The 18,973-nt window shown below is 41.4% G+C and overlaps 1 protein-coding gene across 3 annotated transcripts; it reads left to right on the forward strand.

Moving 5' to 3' along the window:
* Window positions 1-1,948: 1,948 nt before the first annotated feature.
* LOC131256062 (protein EMBRYO SAC DEVELOPMENT ARREST 30) lies at window positions 1,949-14,067 on the forward strand. Of its 3 annotated transcripts, none has more exons than XM_058257094.1 (11): window positions 1,949-2,179; window positions 2,702-3,014; window positions 3,583-3,667; window positions 6,108-6,178; window positions 6,258-6,346; window positions 6,449-6,692; window positions 7,440-7,552; window positions 8,984-9,074; window positions 9,506-9,634; window positions 11,561-12,114; window positions 13,412-14,067. In XM_058257094.1, exons 2-11 carry the CDS (start codon window positions 2,847-2,849, stop codon window positions 13,857-13,859), a joined length of 1,992 nt encoding a protein of 663 aa, XP_058113077.1. In that variant the 5' UTR covers window positions 1,949-2,179; window positions 2,702-2,846; the 3' UTR covers window positions 13,860-14,067. The 3 variants fall into 3 exon arrangements, with proteins under 3 accessions (XP_058113077.1, XP_058113076.1, XP_058113078.1); XM_058257093.1 differs by having other exon boundaries at window positions 2,799-3,014; XM_058257095.1 differs by having other exon boundaries at window positions 2,847-3,014.
* Window positions 14,068-18,973: the final 4,906 nt, after the last annotated feature.

The following is an 18,973-nucleotide window of genomic DNA, read 5'->3' on the forward strand; positions in this document are numbered from 1 at the left end:
GGTGGGGTCACCGGCCAGAACCGCGTCGAGCCGTTACAGCTATTACCGTCCAAAAAAAACCAAAAACAGAACCAAAACAGCAGAACTCTTCGGTGGAATCGAGCATCATATATATGATAGAAGTAATGAGGTGTAAACAGGTTTCGTGCACACGAACCTACCAAAAACGTGTTAAAATGGAACACGTGCGTGATCCTGGCCGTTCATCAGTCGTGGGCTACCCTGACCCGACCTGGTCCAAACACAAGGCCTGCTCATCAGGTCATGCATGAGTGTAAGTTGAATATGACCGTTAGTGAAATTGTCCACCATTCTCAAACAAGCGTGGCCAAACCGATGCTTTGACTCTCCTTATGCCTGGCTAAATCATAATTCTCGTGGGTCCCACATACCGAATGGGCCGGATCTCCGCACGCAGATTGCGCATTGAGTAACTCAATATGTATAGTGTTCGGAGTAAAAACTGTGGGCCATCTGAAGTATCTTTCTTATCCACACCGTCCATTCATTTTTCTAGATCATTTTAGGAAAAATCACAAAAATTGAAGCATATCTAAAACTCAAGTGGACCACACCACAAAAAACAGTGGGAATTGTATACTAACCGTTGAAATTTTTTTGGGCCCACTGAAGTTTTGGATGAAGCTGATATTTGTGTTTTCCTTTCATCGGTTTGTATGATCTTATGAACAGGTTGGATGACAAATAAATAACAATGTGGACCATGGGAAGATTTCAACGGTGGAAATCATTATTCTCACTGTTTCCTGTCTTGTACCCCTCTTGAGCATTGGATATGCTTCAATTTTGGGCTCATGCCCTAAAATGTGCTGATAAAACGGATGGACGGTGTGGATAAGACCAAATACATCACACTGGGCCCCACAAAATTTACTCAGTAGGAGAATCCGCGTCCCGGATCTCCTGCACGCGTGGCAGGGCCCCCTTCTTCAGGAAGCAGATTGCGTACTGAGTAACTCAATACCCTTAGCTTACTGAGTAAACTGTGTGGGGTCCACTGTTATTTATTTATTTTATCCACTCCGTTAATCCATGTTAAAAGATAATTTTAGTGCTTGATCTCAAAAATGAAGCAAATTAAAATCTCAAGTGGACCACACCATAAGAAATAGTTTGATTGAACCTCTACCATTGAAACTTTTTCGGAGGCCAAAGAAGTTTTGGATCACGCTGATGTTTGTGATTTCTCTTCATCCATGTCTTTGTGATCTTATGAACAGGTTGGATGATAAATAAAAATTACTTTGGACCCTAGGAAGGTTTCAACTGTGGAAATCATTATTCCACACTGTTTGCCGTGTAATGGTCTACTTGAGATTTGGAATTACTTCAATTTTGGGATCAACCCATAAAATTAGCATTAAAAATGGATGGACGGTGTGGATGAACCATGTACATTCAAAGTGGGCCCAACTGAGTTTACTCAATACGATAAAAGCGTACTGAGTAACTCAGTACGCAGTCCGATTTCCCTTCTTCACTCCCACCCCGACATGTGCGAGTTCTGTTAATGGGGCTCGAGTAGGACAACACTAACATGGTAGCCTCCCCTGTAAGTTTTGCACCATTCAAAGAATGGTGTTGACTCTTCTATCCTACACACTGAATAGCTTAACCGAAATCCAAACCGTCCAAAACGCTGAAAAAACTGTGGACAAGCATAAGGGAAAATCAGCCGTCTGATATTTCCATTTAAATATATAAGAATCATTAATTTTATAAATGGATGGTGTTGATCTCTTGAATCGATGGAAAATTTTAGAAATATTATCCATAAAAATGGGACACACAATTTGAATGGTCCCGATGGTTTTACACGCAGTTCTACAGGTGAGAAAAATGAATCACCACCATTTAAAAAATGGTAGCAAACATGGGAGATGAGTGACTCCAGCAGCAGATCTGAAACATGAATGGCATTTCGGTAAATTCATTGGAAGACTGTGCTCGAGCTTTCTCCCCTCCCTTCTCTCCTCTTCTCTCAGATAAGCCCTGAATCTCCTCTTTCTTCCCTCTTCTCTCAGAAACCCTAGAATCTGTCTCTCTCTCTCGCTCTCTCTCGCTCTCTCTGTCTCTCTCTCTCTCTGAGGAAGCAGAAGAGAAGGCTGTTGATCTTGATCGTCCTCGAATCCATTAAAATCGAAATTCGAGCTTTCAGGTATGCTCTTTTCTATTTCTATTTTCATTTTCCGCTTTCAAATCGAATTATAGTGCTTGTAATTTCATGTAATACGAAACAGACTATCTGCAAAAATCGGATTCTTTTCAATCTCGATTCAATCCCAACTGTAGTTTGTGGAATCGAGATTCAGTTGTTTGGGATCGGATTCATCATTCAAACTACGTTATAGTCTGATCTGGCCCCCATCTTGATTCGGCAGATTCATGTTGAATGCATGTTGCTGTTGTAGAGAGAGGAATCATGGCGTGTTTGGATGTCCGCCAGCAGTTCCTGGTTCTCGTTTGCGTCTGGGGCGGCTTCAAAATGCAAGTGGGCATGTGCCTGAAACATTCATCGTGATTCTGTAGAATTGTAGGTTCCTGGGGCCCACGGATGTGTGATCCAGACCGTTTATCCGGTGGGTACTGCCATTGATGGGGGGGTCCCTTTCTGTTTGCTGATTCCATCAGTGTTATCTTATGAACATGTTATGCTGATTGTGTTGCTTTTGATTGTAAGCTCATGAGTTCGATGCAAGCGCCTCTGTTGTTTCATGGGGATTTGACTATTCATGAACGGTATTGCTGGGTGTGTTTCTGTGTTGCTTCATATTCAGATGTTAGACTTTGCCGGGTCTCCTCGGAAATGCTTTCTGTGATGTAAGATGTTAATCAGACCAAAGATCAAACTTGCCGCGCTCTTTGGTTTTGTCTTATCTGCCGCCTCTCTTCTGGTGCACTTTCTTCTTGCCAAGCATACAAGTGAAGATTTGGTAACGTTCCATGGCACGGCGGAATTGGGTGGGGATATCCTTCCGATATTAGGGAAACAGGTAGAGTTACACGCATGTTATTGTTCTGTTTTTTCATAATTATATATTTTCAATTGTTTGTCCACCAATCGTTTATTTTATTTTATTCTGAGATGGTCACCATGAGCGATCAATGGCTATGACGGCAACAGTTGTGATTAATTGGGTGGTGCACAAACTCAAAGCATCTTGTGTTGAAGCCATTGATCTAAGTAAAAAGGATGAGGGAATTATTAAAAAGTTGTCCTGTGCCGGTGTCTGCCTGTATCTGCATGTCTGACAGTCATCGATATGGCTTACATATTAAAAGATCTAGTCTTGTGTTTAATCATTATTATCTTTTACTTTGGATAATTTTTTTATGAACAATTTCTAAATTTATTAAAATTTCTTTTTTGGGATTTTTTACACATATTTATAGCACACTATTAAAATATATTATGTTATAATTTAAATTCTTTGTATTGCACATCAGTGAATCAAATTGTTAACAGCCACTGGGTCTGACACTGCTGCACGTATCAGTGTCCAAATTACTTGGCAGCATTGTATCTTTAGAAAAAAAAAATTTCCTGTGTTTGATGTGCAGAGTATTCGGTATAGAAAGTTATGGGGCCCTGTGAAGTCTTTGGAGACAATACAACCATATCCCAATCCCAGAAGTGGATATCCTGGTAAGGATTGTTCAAAGTTCGATCTCACATTTTACTATACACTATTCTGTGGAATACAAGTAATGTCTTAGTGCCCCATGTATATATCCTTATGATCATACTACTTCGTTCACGTATTTTGTGGGACTGCTCACTTGAATTCAGTTAGATGTCCCATTGATGACATTTATCCCTGTTGGTGTTTCCTTTTCTTCCAGAGTAATCAGTTTTAGAAATCAGGCATACTTGTGATGTTTTCCAGTGTATGAAGTAAAAAAAAGTTGTGAGGAATCTACTTTTTTTTTTTCTTGTGGTTGGAAACTACTTTTGAGACCTGGATGTTACGCATAAAATTGTAGGAAACAAAATAATAATAATAATAATAATAATAATTAGAAAGAAAGAAAGAAAGAAAGAAAGAAAGAAAAAGAAAAAGAGAAAAAAAGCAACTAAAGCTAAAACAATTTGGAGACTAACTGAAAAACATGTGAAGGGGAACTCAGTAACAGGTTTAAATTCTCTGCTCTATTAGGTACTCTTCCCTTCATTATATTGGTTCTTTAGTTTCAAGGTGCATAAATATCGTAGTATGGGTTTGAATTTTCTGTCGAGAGGTAGGAGACTTAGTCATAACACTGTTTTAACCCAGTCGAGCCAGTCTTAATGGTGCCTTTGCCAATGATATGGGTGAAATACTTTCTGCTTATGCAGGTCTGATTGGAATGCTAACACTGTTAAGTTTGGGTTAGCTGCCTTGTGGACTGTCATAAAACTCTGGTGGAGGTTAATCACTCCTTTTGGATGGAAAAAGACTTGTTTAGCGTGATTCGGTGGCTAAAGGCTTCTTCCATATCTTCTTTATTTGTGGTTGAATTACAAGCAATTAATAAGACTCTATCGCGCTGCGCAGTTGGTTGATTTACCCTCCGCAGTCCAAGGAATAGTAGTCTGTAAGTCAGCATATTACTTGTGCAAAGTATCGGGTGTAATGCTTAGTTTGGATCCTGGCCTGTTTTTTCTTAATTCCAGCTTATGAAAAATGATTTTCATTTAGATATGAAACAGATATAAAGGTGCATATTCTAGTTCATGTTCTTAATCAGGAGTAAAGATTTGATAATGACTAAATGTTTATCAAATTAAGAGGACAATTATAATAGAGCAAATTGGAATGAATTAGGAACCTAGAAGGAAGACTTTGGAATGTAAGTAACTAGGTTTAACAAAGAACCGGCATGTTCCACCCCTTGACATAATGCAAGGGCATTTTCACACCAGGCTCGAGTGGGGTGGCCTGTGGGCACACTCGGGGTGGGCAACCCGTGTGGCTTGTGTGAGGCGAGACCCATGTGAAGTGGGGCCCACGAGGGGAGTTCGGCCAAGGGCCTGACCTTAGCTACAAGACTCCTCGCCAGGGGTGATTAATGCAGGGGCATTTTCACACCAAGCTCGAGTGGGGTGGCCTGTGGGATACAAAGACCCACTCAAGTGGGCGGCCTGTGTGAGGTGGGTGGCTTGTGGGAGGCGAGACCCATGTGATGTGGGGCCCACGAGGGGGTTCGGCTGAGGACCTAATCCATGGGAAGTGAGGTTTGGGCTATGAGATAAAGGGATTGATTCAACTCCCGGTCAAGGGTTTGAGTACCCATAGGTGGTGAAATTCCACCAGCGTGAGTGTATGGGGTGTGTAAAAAAAAAAAAAGTTTTAAAATGCAGGGATTGATTCGCCACAGTTTATCAATTCGAGCTTTTAGAGCAAGTGGCTAGTTGTCCTGCGTCGAAGTGGTATCAAAGCAGAAGGTCTTGTGTTCGAGACTCCTCACTGAGGGTGATTAATGCAGGGGCATTTTCACACCAGGTTCAAGTCGGGTCCGACCCGTGTGAGGCGGTTGGCTCGTGTAAGGCGAGACCCATGTGAAGTGGGGCCCACGAGGGGGATTCAGCTAAGGACCTAATCCATGGGAAGTAGGGCCTGAGCTATGAGATAAAGGAATTGATTCGCCATGCTCTATCAGTTTGAGCTTTTAGAGCAAGTGGCTAGTTGTCCTGCGTCATTGCACTCTCTAATCTAGCAGCATAATGTAGTATGCATTTTTGGGTTGAAATAGTTTTATAAATAGAGATGCATGACGATTTTGTTAAGAATGTAAATGAAACTGTTATGCTGTACATTTCAACATGAATTGCAAGCTTAAATTTTGTAAGGCTTAGCCTTGAGGCATCCTAAGCTCTAGGCATGAAGACTTCAGCAACACATGCCTCGAAATCACCTTTGCTTCTTTTGGCAAGGGTGCATCATCATTCTTACCTTATCGCAGCTTGGTTTTTTGTTTATATTCTTTTATTGTTTCGTTTAAATTTTCATTTTTTAAGATTTTTAAGCACTTGTGCTCTTCCCTAGGCTCCCAGCACCAGTTGTACAATCTGTAACTTAACAGCTTATTTGCTTTGGTTGCTGCAGCTCCAAGCAAGCAGAGCAATGGTTTCATCTATGCGAAAATTTTTGGTGGATTTGAGAAGATAAGATCTTCCGTAGGTTTCTTTCATCTAGAGAGATTTGCTTTGTTGCAGTTTTTGTTGAGAGTTGGTAACATGTTTGTTCATTTTCTAGATCTGTGATCTTGTCACCATATCCAGGCTTCTAAATGCTACTCTTGTCATTCCGGAGATCCAAGAAAGCACTCGGTTAAAAGGCATAAGGTTTTTCTAGCTAGATTCTTGAGTTGATTCTTCATTTGTTAGCTTTTTGGCACTTGTTCCTTTGTCTGATGTTTCCGTCTCATCATTTGGCATGTTCTGCAGTTCCAAATTCAAGAGCTTTTCTTATCTTTACAACGAGGACCAGTTCATAGCAGCACTTACAAATGATGTAGTTGTCGTAAAGAGCTTGCCTAAAAGTTTAAAAGAGGCAAGGAAAAGGAAAAAGTTCCCTACTTTTACACCCAAAAAATCTGCGTCTCCAGACTTTTATATTAGAGAAGTCTTGCCGAGCTTAAAGAAAGCAAAGGTCGTTGGGTTGGTGATTACTAATGGAGGATGCCTTCAGGTGAGAGAGTACTTGTATTTCTATCTGGAGGGATGTGGGCACATCAATAAGTTACATTCTGCTAATAATGATTTTCTCATCTTTTTCCTTTTTAAAAGGATGTGATTCAAAAGGTTAGTGCTTCACTAACTCCATACCAGAAATTAAGAGTCAAGACACTTTCATGGTGTAGAAGGTTTTAGTTACTATAGAGTTGCACCATGGAAGCATGTCTTGAATATTCTGTTGCCTGTTCTACTGGTTAGTATTAGTCCATATGTTTGAACAAGTTCTAAGGTTTGTATGCAATAGTGTTCTACCATTGATGGGTTCCTCCAAATGGTTACACTGTTATCATGTTCTTCAGTTGATTGCACTTGTTACCAAGGGACACTGCCGACTGACTGGCAAGCAAACTTTTTTTTTTTTTTTGGGGGGGGGGGGGGTAGGTGGGGTAGCAGCCACCATTAGGGATTTCTGATGTGGCTGCTTTTGGATTGTTGGAGTTGTTGTTTCTGCTGGATATTTCTTCATGCCCTATTGTGATTTGTTTAACTGTTAGTCTGAGATTGTTGGTTCTTTTTCATATTGGCCCAAAATGCTCAACTTTATTGCTCTAACTGTGAATGATGAATGATAGATGAGTGATTGCTATGTTTTGTTCTACTGAGATAACTGTTTTTTTTTTTTTTTTTTTGGAATGCCTCTCGGTGAATAATGATAGAGGTGCATTTTTCAACACCGATGCTATGCTTGTCTTCTTTGCAGACCATCCTTCCCCCAAGCATGGTTGAGTATCAAAGACTTAGATGTAGGGTGGCCTTTCATGCCCTTCAATTCCGCACTGAAATTCAGGAGCTTGGGCACAAGATGGTGCAGAGGTAGGACTTAGGAGCATTATACTTTTTGGTTTCTTGTTAGCTGTAGAAGTACAGCTGATTGAGCTTGCTATCTTTAGAAGGGAAAGGTAAACCTCCTCTAGGACGCGACCTGTCCTCTCAATTGGCTGCAGCAGGTTGACCAACCCCAGCACCCATGTGCACATGCAGACCCACCCACCACCATCAACACCACCTCAACATTGGCAGCCAATGGTGTAGGCAGGGTTCCGCATCCCGAGGGATACAAGGGCTCATGCTGAAATTTTACAAACTAACCTGACTGTTCTTATTAAAATGATAAAATTGGTCTTCCAAATGTTTGTCCTTTAATCATGTGCATTGGCTCCACAGTTTTTTGTGTGGTGTAATATTTCTCTCATATTTCGACTTTAAAGGTATCTGAACTCCTTGTGGCAGGCCATGGTTTTATCTTAACACAATTGTAATTTTCTTGGCAATTCCTAAATACATGGAATATCATGCTTAAATGCCTCATAGTTTTCCTTGGTTGAATTTTCTTAATCTCCCATGTTTTGTCAAGAAAAGTTGTCCTTTTGAAAATGGGGAATTCTACTTGCAGTTGCAGATGCACATCTACAAGTGCCAAACATAAAAGCACCCTGCAATGCTGATGCACACGTGTGAGATCCAGGCATGCACACGTGTGCCTTGCTTAGAGAATAAGCTGATCCACCCACCAGTGGAGTTGCACTTGTCCAAAAAAAGTGGGTGCCTATAAAGGAGAACCAATGGTCCATATTTCAACTGCATTTGTAGCCACCTGAAGAGTGGACCTGCCCGATTCTTTGGCTAAGATATGTTCGCATGGGTCTCTCCCTATAAAAACCCTCGATCTCATACATGCATGTCGTGTTGGCAAATGGGATGCTTGTGTCTTCCATGTACAGTGCAATAGGGTGGCAAATGAGCAGGACCGAAGCAGGCCCAAGTCTAGTGCATGAGCAAAGGATCTCAATCCAGGTCCAGACCAGTCCTTGATCTAAGTTGGGCTAGGCTAGGCCCATCATCCAAATTCCAAATACTCAGTCTGCTAATGTTAAATAAGTCAGGCCAGGCAAGAACCATCATCCAAACACTCAGCCTACTGATGTTAAATAAGTAGGGATGGGCCTCCTTGTCAGGCCTTTAATGCAAGCCCATGTCTGGCTCAATTAAATTCAGACCTAAACTCAGGTTCATTCCCACCCATGGGCATTGAGGCTCACCCAAAGTAGGCTGGACTTAGGCTGGGCCAGCCCATCCAATTTGCTTCCCTGTGTGCAGATGAGCATCTGCAAGTAGCATCCCTCATGGACACATAGATTACCTTAGTGCATCAGATATTGTGTGATATTATGCAAGTGGCAGTTGTGCTTGTGCAATCTATCCCTAATGGTTGGTTGCCTGCATTTGGTTAATCTGAGTTTCCAGGATGCGAGGTTTGGGCCAACCTTACCTGGCTTTTCACCCTGGCCTACTGAGAGACAAGTTGGCATATCATGGCTGTGCAGAGCTCTTTCAGGTTCTCTCTCTGAACTACTGCTTTCTTGCACTATTTATCTATACATTGCTTTGCCTTTGTTGAAGGCTTTATGTGGTCATTCTTTAGAAGATATGCAGCATGAAGAATTGGAAGATTGCCTTGGTCGTTTTATACTTGTTTTATTTCTTATTTATTAAAATTTTTATTTTTTATTTTTTTTTAAAAAAATTTTAATCATGGATTTCATCTGCAATGATGAAATTATGACTACCCAGCATGAAGAATTGGAAGATTGCCTTTGTCGTTTTATACAGTTCTGTTTTGTTTGTTTGTTTGTTTTTTTTTTTTTTTTTAATAAATAAAAAAATCATGGATTTCATCTGCAATGATGAAATTATGACCACCCAGCTTATTTTCAATTGTTTTTCATGCTTTTCCTGACTCTGGTTTGTTAATGTATACCGGTCTAGGATGTGCACACAGAACTTATACAATACCGAAGGGCGGAAATGATCAAACAAGAGATCATTCAGGAAGAACTTACCATTGATTCCAGGGTGCAAAAAAGGAATGGATCGTGCCCTCTCATGCCTGAAGAGGTGAATTTAGTATCACACTTAGCATTGTTTTTATTCTTGTTGTTATAACATATTCAAAGCCGACTGTCATCCATTTTCTATATCATTTTGTTGGGTGTCTCATCTTTGTTTTCAGGATAATGTCTTTACATCCTTTTTCTTTGCCTTTTCGTGTTATCCTTAAAAAGAAAAAGAAAAAGAAAAAAGTTCAGTCAGACTAATTAAAGGGTATTGTCAATGAAGACCTTGATGAGATTTTGACATGCGTCTAAATTTTCATGTCTGATATCCTCTTCTTTCTAAACTGCAGTTGCTTATTTTCAAATTGCATTAAAATGATATAGACTAATTGTTTTAATGTCAAAATAAAATTTTTATCATATGAAAGTTCATGTAGGGCCTGTTTGATAAGTGGGAATCTATAGAAACAAAAAAAAAAAGAAAAAGAATTCGTAATCATTATCTGATGATTATTTCCCAAGGTACTATTGAGAAATGGATCCCAATGGATTCAATTTTAATGTTATGTTTGATTTGCAAGTGGAAATTTCCAATTCATCTCACAATGAACACCTTGAATCTTGTGCTTAAGAATTGTGAAAGCAAAAAAGTGTAATGATTACATCATGGAATCCATGGTCATCTTGCAAATCAAATAGGAGAAAACGTTATGTTAAGGGAAAACTACTTTTCCTTTGTTTTACCGCCTGATCAAACAGGCCCATGGTGTGTATCTATGCTACTTTAGAAAGGGGCCTCTCCAGTGGTACCACTACCACTGTAAGCTAAGATGGTATGGGGCAAATGTAGGGCCCACATGACATGTTCACAAAATCCAACCCATCCATCGGATGCGTCACCCCAAAAATACTCTCAGCGCCCAAAAGTAATGCGGAATTAAAACTCAGGTGGGCCACAACATAGGGACAAGTTGGGAGGGGATGCTCACCCTCGATTTGCATGGGGTGACCACCTGTTGCTTATTGGAATCCAGGCTGTTTGCACCCTTCATCTGGCCTGGATGAAGGGTTAGACTAGAATTCAGGTGGTGGTGAAACTCAGATGGGCCCTTGTGAAAATCAACTTGTTCCCTGTGTTGTGGCCTACTTGAGTTTTGTATCAAGCTGATTTTTGGGTCCTGGGGGTTATTGAGCTGAAGCATCTGATGGACAGGTTGGAGGTGATATATACATGATGTGGGCATCTGGCCGTTGCCATTGTAAACTTAACAGTGATCACCTCTTTTAGAAATGGCTATGGAAACTCCCAACCTAAGGATTAACTTCAAATCTCCGTAGCCTGCTATGGATCCAATAGATATCATGCTTTGTGGACTAACCAATAGGCCTTTGAGTTATTGAGTAATACATTTATGATCTCTACATATTGTCTGGCAGTTGGTTGGGATTTGTGCTGCTGACCCCAATTATTTGAGATAAGGCTTAGATGATGATGATAATCTCCATTTTTCTTGATGGGGGGAAATCGGTACTTATGCAACTGTCTAGCCTTTGATCTGTGTATAGCAGCCATTGTCTACTGCCGGTGGTGGCCACCTCAAGCTGGTGTTATCTTATTGTATTTTTAGGTTTAGATTAACTTCAACTGTAGCATTTTGCCCATCCATTAAATAAAATAGGGATGTAAGAAACACTGTCAGGCGTGAGGAGATGAAACTCCTCTTCTCCAAAAAATGGGGTCATTTTACTTGAATGAGTTGTACCTACAATTTTCCTGAAAGCAGGTGGTTTTCCTTGCCAAAGATGTTCTCCATTCAATGATCACTTGTCTTCTGTCATTTTATGTTAGGGTTGTCTCTCACTCTAGAGCTTCCATTCGTGTCCATATATTTTTAACCAGGGCTGCATCTTTAGAACTCGGTCATTCCTCGTTGTGGGTTTCTAGTCTTCTAACATTCAATGATGATGTTCATTCCCATGATTGCAGGTAGGACTTCTCCTTAAAGCAATTGGCTATTTGCCTGAAACAAAAGTATATGTGGCGGGTTCTGAGATATTTGGTGGGCAGCGGGTTCTGATCCCACTACGTGCCATGTACCTCAACTTAATGGATTATACTTCTTTATGTACTAAAAAGGAGCTATCTGATTTAATCGGCCCGGAAACTCCTCTTCCTTTGGAAATGCCATGGTTTCCCCCACCCAAAAGTGAGAAGCAACTGATTGAAGAATGGAACAAGGCCGGTCCTCGTCCCCGGCCTCTTCCTCCACCACCCGCCAGGCCAATTTATCAGCATGAGAAGGAAGGTTGGTATGGTTGGATTACTGAGACTGACACAGAACCGGACCCTTCACCCATGGATCTTAGAATGAAAGCACACCAGCTTCTTTGGGATGCTCTTGATTATATTGTCTCTGTGAAAGCAGATGCATTCTTTCCAGGATTTCACAGTGATGGTAGTGGATGGCCAGATTTTTCGAGCTTGGTCATGGGGCACCGCTTGTATGAAAGGCCCTCTGCTAGAACATATCGTCCAGACAGGTAAAATCGATAAAAACTTTGAAGTCTTTGGTTGTATTACTATAAATATTATTATTATTTTGAAAATATAAAGGCATACTTCAAAAGTTATGAAACAATACACTTTGTTGTGTCGGTTTCTTAATGTGGCATAGGGGTGCAACTTGGGCAGGTTAGGTTGGACTGATGGTCAACCTGAGCCCAACCCAACCTCAGGAGGACCCAACCTGACCCGAATTCCAACCTGAGGTTCCGAATCCAAACCCAAATCGAATTCGACTATACTCGACCCAAACCACGCTGACCCAAATAATTGCGATTATCCCCAACCCAATCCAAATTTCTCAGCTCGAACCCGACCTGAGGACCTTGACAAGCCAACCCAATCTAACCCGAGCTCAGGTTGGTTTAATTGGGTTCGGGTTGACCTGAACCCAAGTTGCAGCCCTAATGTGGCATCAAGTGTCAGTTGATTTTATCCATGGTTGGGTTTTGGGAGTTTTATGGCAGTTGCTTGGCCTTGGGAAGCCATTGTGTTTCTAGAACTGCAATTACTGGGGTTGCAATTGCAATTTGGGCATTCTACCCTTGGTTGCTCTTTGTTCTTTCCAGCTCAGGTTTCAATTGCTTGAAAAGTCAGGAAACCTCTCCTTAGTCCTGAATTTTAGGAACCGACAGAAGTATTACCTCAAATACCTTTACATCTTTGCTATAGTTCAATAATTTCCTTGTACCTGAGAATCTATGCGTCCTTTTTCTTTGTTGTCTTTCATTATTTATTTTTTTCTATTTTATACAGATAGGCTACATTCAGTTGCTTGATTGAATTGCATTGCAACATTTCAATTCAATAGACCAAATTGGGGCCATTCCCACCCCGCTCATGATTAGTGTCAAGCCCCTCAATTGTAATGAGTATCATCTCACATGCAACTTCCAATGGACCGACTTGCACTTAGGGGTTTGGTTGTCATTATGAATTAAAATCAGGCCACACCCGCGTTGGTTGTTCCTCAATATTTCAATTCAATAAAAGAGTAAATGATCAAAATGGGGCTATCCCCTCTGCACTCATAATTAGGAGTGAGCCCCCAAATTGTAGTTTCTATCATTTCACATGCAGTTTCAAATGCATCAACTTGCAATTAGGGTTTTGGTTTTCTTCAGAGAGAGAGAGAGAGAGAGAGAGAGAGAGAGAGGAACAAGAACAGGAACTTCAATAATTTATTTTAGATATTCTGTGTGTGCTGTTATTAGTGATATTATTATTTATTAACCTAGTGGTAGTTGTGACTTTTATATTTGGTTTTTTTACCAGGAAATTTCTCACCCAAATGTTTGATGATATTCATGATAACCTGTATCATCCAAAGCGCAATTGGACAGTTGCAGTGCGGGAACACCTTAACAGAAGTTTGAACATGGAAGGCCTAACAGTGGAGTCTGTTGCATCAAAACCAACCTCATTCCTTTCACACCCATTACCTGAATGCTCCTGCAGAACAACACCCATATCTCCCGGAACTCCCGAACAAGTGAAGGGCAGGGACGGCAAGTTGTTGTATGGAGGTGAGGACGAGTGCCCCGAATGGATGAAGCGCAGCCTCGAATCGATTTCATTGAAGCTGAAGTTAGCGGAAGATGAGGGCGTTGACGAAAGCGATTCTCAGGAAGACAATGTGGATGTGGATGAGCAGGAGTCGGATGATGGGGGCAGAGAAAATCGGCCGTTGGAGCAAGACGAGGAGATGGATCCCGACGATTAGAGTGTAGATGTTACACACATACATGGTCATGGAATTTTATTTTTTTTCTTTTTTCCTTTTTTGCCGGCTTTGATTCTTCAACTTCCTTTCAGCTACATGAGGTTGTTACATAACTGTTCATATTGCTCTCCTTTAGAAACAAAAGCCAAGCCCAAAAGGCTGAAACCAGTATGGCTCATTTTGAAAATTCAAATGTCATTCTTTTGTAGAGGAGTGGACGGTCCACAGAATTTTATTTTTAATGGTCTTGATCAACCAGTCGGATTTTGTAGATTTGGGATGGTGTATGTATCCTATGTGAATGCAAGCCAATTCACCCGAGGAGATATGTTAATGGATTTTGAGATCTGGGTCATTCATTAGCTGGGGCTCATCATGGACATGACCTTGCCCAAAAATCAGGCTGCCCCACTTATCAGATTGGCTGCGCATATGAGAAGATTAGATGATTAAGGAAGAACACCAACAGTCTTCCTCCGCATTGGGAATTCTATTGCCTAAAGCCACTGTTTCCACCAGTTTTGGATCTGCCTAATGTTTGGGCGCAGATTAGATACTGACAAGGTCACCAAGCTCTGTGGACCCCACCATGATGAATGTGTTGTATTCATACCGTCCAACCATTTGGAGAGATTGTTTTATGGCATGAGAAAAAGAATGAGACAGATCTAAAGTTCAAGTGGACCCACCAAAGAAAACAGTTACAGTGGGGTCAGTCACACCCACCGTTGAAACGGTGTGGCTGGGGAAATGGGACGGGGCTCTTGTTGATCCTCGGATCCACTAAGGCAGGTGAATTCCTTACTGTGGGGCCCATGTCGATGCATTTCTATTATATCTACTCTATACATCTAGGGGTGCACACGGTTCGGTTTGGTCTGGTTCTGGGGTGAAACCGGAACCGAACTGTTCTTAACCGTTCCGAATTTCCTAGAACCGTTAAGAACGGTTCGGTTCCGGTTTCACCCCAGAACCGGACCTTTGGCACCTTAGAACCGAACCGAAACCGAACCGTTAAAACCAGTTCGGTTCCGGATCGGTTCCACGGTTCTGGGCTTTTTATAATCCAACCCAATTGCAAGCCCATGTCCATCCATGTTGTGGTCCATTTGATGAATGGTTTAGATACTATATAAGGTGTACAAAAACACATTTATGAAAATAATTGTTCTAGAGAAAATAATTATAAGGTGTGCAAAAATACATCGGTTCGGTTCCACGGTTTGGTTCTACGGATCGGATCCACGGTTTGGTTCTACGGATTGGTTCACGGTTCGGTTCAGTTCTACATACCCCCAAAACGAGAACCGAACCGATGTCACCGGTTCTTTGATTTTTGGAACCGGAACTGGAACCGGTGCACTCTAGAACCGGACCAAACCGGACCGTTTGGTCGGTTCTGGTCCGGTTCTACCGGTTAAATGTGCACCCCTATATACATCCATTGTGGGACCCAACTCAACTTGATGCGTTTTTATTATATCTACTCTATACATCCATTTTTTCATCTCATTCTATGACATAGTCCAAAAATTCAGCAGATCCGAATCTAAGGTGGATCATACCAAAGGAAGCATTTTTTCATCTCATTCCATGACATGGTCCAAAAATTCTGCAGATCCGAATCTGAGGTGGATCATACCGAAGGAAGCGGTGGTGATTTACCATTAAACACTTGTTATGGCCAACCAAAGTTTTGCATGAAGCTGATATTTGTGTGGTCCCTTCATCCATACAGGTCTTTGTGACCTTATAAATAGGTTTGGTGGAAAACAAACATTCCGTTGGCCCCAAGCAGTTTTAATGGTGTTCGTTCAATCACCATTGTTTCTTGGATTGTGACCTAAAATATGCTGAAAAAATGGATGATAGGCGTGGATATAATAAAAATACATCAAAATGGGCCTCACAGCCAAGGATCCACGAAAGCCCCGTCAGGAAACGCCTAATCCGTGAGGCCCGGGTGAGATTTGATTGATCCAACACTCGTGTGCGTGGTCAACCACCAACCCGCTCGATGAAAGTAAGACCCTCTTTCCAAATCCATGAATTCGAGAAAAATCATGACTGTATTGTGTCCATGTGACATGCAAGAAGACATTCAAAAAACAGAAACAATATTAGTTACAAGAACATAAAAATCCAAGCTCTGTCTCTCTCATGTAGCATAGATATCTTCACACAAACTATTTGTGGCCGAATTCACGTCATGCATTCCTTCTTCCTCCTCCTCCTCCTCTTCTTCTTCTTCTTCTTCTACCTCTTCTTCCTCTTCTTCTTCTTCCACTTCTTGTCTTCTTCCTCCTCCTCTTCTTTCTTTTCTTCTTCTTTCACTTCTCGTTTTCTTCCTCCAATCCACCATTAATGCTTCCCACATTGATTCGGTATCTGAATGAATGCCACTGGTCGATCCAATTTCCATACACCCTGAGCTAGATGTACCGTTATCATCTCTTCTTGGATCCCAGCTGGCGACTGTCGAATCTATAGGTGGGCCAGAGCTAGATGCACCAATATCGAGACTTCTTGCATCCCAATCGACGGTCCACCTCGAATCTGAAGGTGAGTAGGAGCTACATGCACCATTTTTGATTCTTCTTGGATCCCAGTCAACTGTGTAATCTGTAGGTGGCTGGGAGCTAGATGCAACATTATCAACTCTTCTTAGATCCATGATTGTCGAATCTTGCACTGGTTGGCCACTAGAATGCTGACGGATTTCACTAGAGGGGTTCCTCCTCCTCCAAGGACGTAACAATCGATCCGATACATCTTGGTGAGAATTTCAGGGAGCACACGAATTTCGGGCGGTGGCATGTCCTCTGGTAGCGGTGGGGTATCTGATTGGTAAAAGAAGAGCCAATCAGACGTTGCAATGGAGTTTTTCTCATCTACAAGCAGCGACAGCCATTTCCTTTATTTTTCTCTTTCGAAAGATCCTTGTTCTTCCTTTCCTCTAAAGCTCTGTCTACGTCTTTCCATCTCTATCAAGACAAGGTAAATATCTTCTTCTCTCTCTAATCTTTCTTTTTTACGTTCTTTTCTTTCAGTTTCTAATTTGAAGATGAGCCCAACAATTAGAGAAGAATTTGGAAACTATTGTATTTCCTCTTGGCCATGTCCCTCCTCACATCTGTGATTGGGATCATCGTTTATTTGGTGGGGCACTACCACAAGAACTACCACATGGCCAAGATCGGTGGGGTACAATGCTTGATATTGCACACGTGGCATACATTCACTCAAATTAAACGGACTATATGTGGGCCCCATTGTCTCTATAAGATTGGTTGAGTAATCGTAGCTTCTGATTTGTGGACACATGTTTGTTGAAACAGAACCATTGGATAATTTCCATTTTTAATCCGTCCGTTAAATGACCAGCAAAAACAATCCGACCGTCAAATAATCAAATAATCTTAATTTTTGTTTCTTGATAGAGTCATTTTGAATTATTTGTATGTAACGTGTGCAAGTTCTAACTAATATCTCGATCCCGATCTTGGCCATGTGGTAGTTCTTGTGGAAGTGCCCCACCAAATAGACGATGATTCCAATGACAGATGTGAGGAGGGACATGGCCAAGAGGAAATACAATAGTTTCCAAATTCTTCTCTAATTGTTAGGCTCAAGAAAAGAACGTAAAAAGAAAGATTAGAGAGAGAAGAAGATATTTACCTTGTCTTGATAGAGATGGCAAGACGTAGACAGAGCTTTAGAGGAAAGGATGAACAAGGATATTTCGAAAGAGAAAAATAAAGGAAATGACTGTTGTCTGAATGTAGATGAGGAAAACTCCATTGCAACGTCTGATTGGCTCTTCTTTTACCAATCAGATACCCCACCGCTACCAGAGGACGTGCCGCTGCCCGAAATTCGTGTACTCCCTGAAATTCTCACCAGGATGTATTGGATCGGTTGTTACATCCTTGGAGTAGGAGGAACACCTCCAGTGAAATCCGTCGGCATTCTAGTGGCCAACCAGTGCAAGATTCGACAATCATGGATCCAAGAAGAGTTGACAATGTTGCATCTAGCTCCCACCCACCTACAGTTTATACAGTTGACTGGGATCCAAGAAAAATCGAAAATGGTGCATCTAGCTCCTAATCACCTTCAGATTCGAGGTGGACCGTCGATTGGGATGCAAGAAGTCTCGATACTGGTGCATCTAGCTCTGGCCCACCTATAGATTCGACAGTCACCAGCTGGGATCCAAGAAGAGATGATAGCGGTACATCTAGCTCAGGGTGTATGGAAATTGGATCGACTAATGACATTCATTCAGATACCGAATCAAAGTGGGAAGCTTTAATGGTGGATTGGAGGAAGAAAACGAGAAGTGAAAGAAGAAGAAAAGGAAGAAGAGAAGAAGAAGAAGAGGAGGAGGAGGAGGAAGAAGACAAGAAGTGGAAGAAGAAGAAGAAGAGGTAGAAGAAGAAGAGGAAGAGGAAGAAGGAAGGCATGATGTGAATTCAGCCACATATGGTTTGTGTGAAGATATCCATGTTTTCTGAATGTCTCCTTGCATGTTACATGGACACGATAAAGTCATGATTTTTCTCGGAGAAATTTACCACTGTAGACCCCACCTTTTATCCTGTGGTTTTACGAAGCAAACAAAACTTAACTTACCAACTAATACTTGCATGTATGGACAACAAATTTGAGGACGAAAATACCCTTACTTTTTAAAGTGGACCTATGGCTATGGATTAACCAGAGGTACCGTGAGCCAGTCTACGACGATTCGGCGGCCCTCTATGGCTACAAATTATAACCGAAGCCATAAGTACTGTAGCCGGTCCAGCAACCTCCCTCACTCCTTTTTATATATATATATTTTTTGTTTTTGTCTTTTTTTTTTTTTTTTTTTCACGCACACTCACCCCCACACACTCATCTATTTATTTTGATGGCTCATTTTAAGGCATGCTTCGAAAAATGAAGTAGATCCAAACCTTAGGTGGACCACACCGCAGGAAACAGTGGTGATTGAATACCCACCATTAAAAACATCTTGTGGGCCACTGAAATTTTTATTTGCAATTCATCCTATCGATAAGATCAAAAAGAAATTCAGTGGGGCAAATATGAAATTCAGCAGGGCAAAC

This window comes from Magnolia sinica, chromosome 9 (assembly GCF_029962835.1).
Source record: "Magnolia sinica isolate HGM2019 chromosome 9, MsV1, whole genome shotgun sequence".
NCBI classification, from domain to species: domain Eukaryota; kingdom Viridiplantae; phylum Streptophyta; class Magnoliopsida; order Magnoliales; family Magnoliaceae; genus Magnolia; species Magnolia sinica.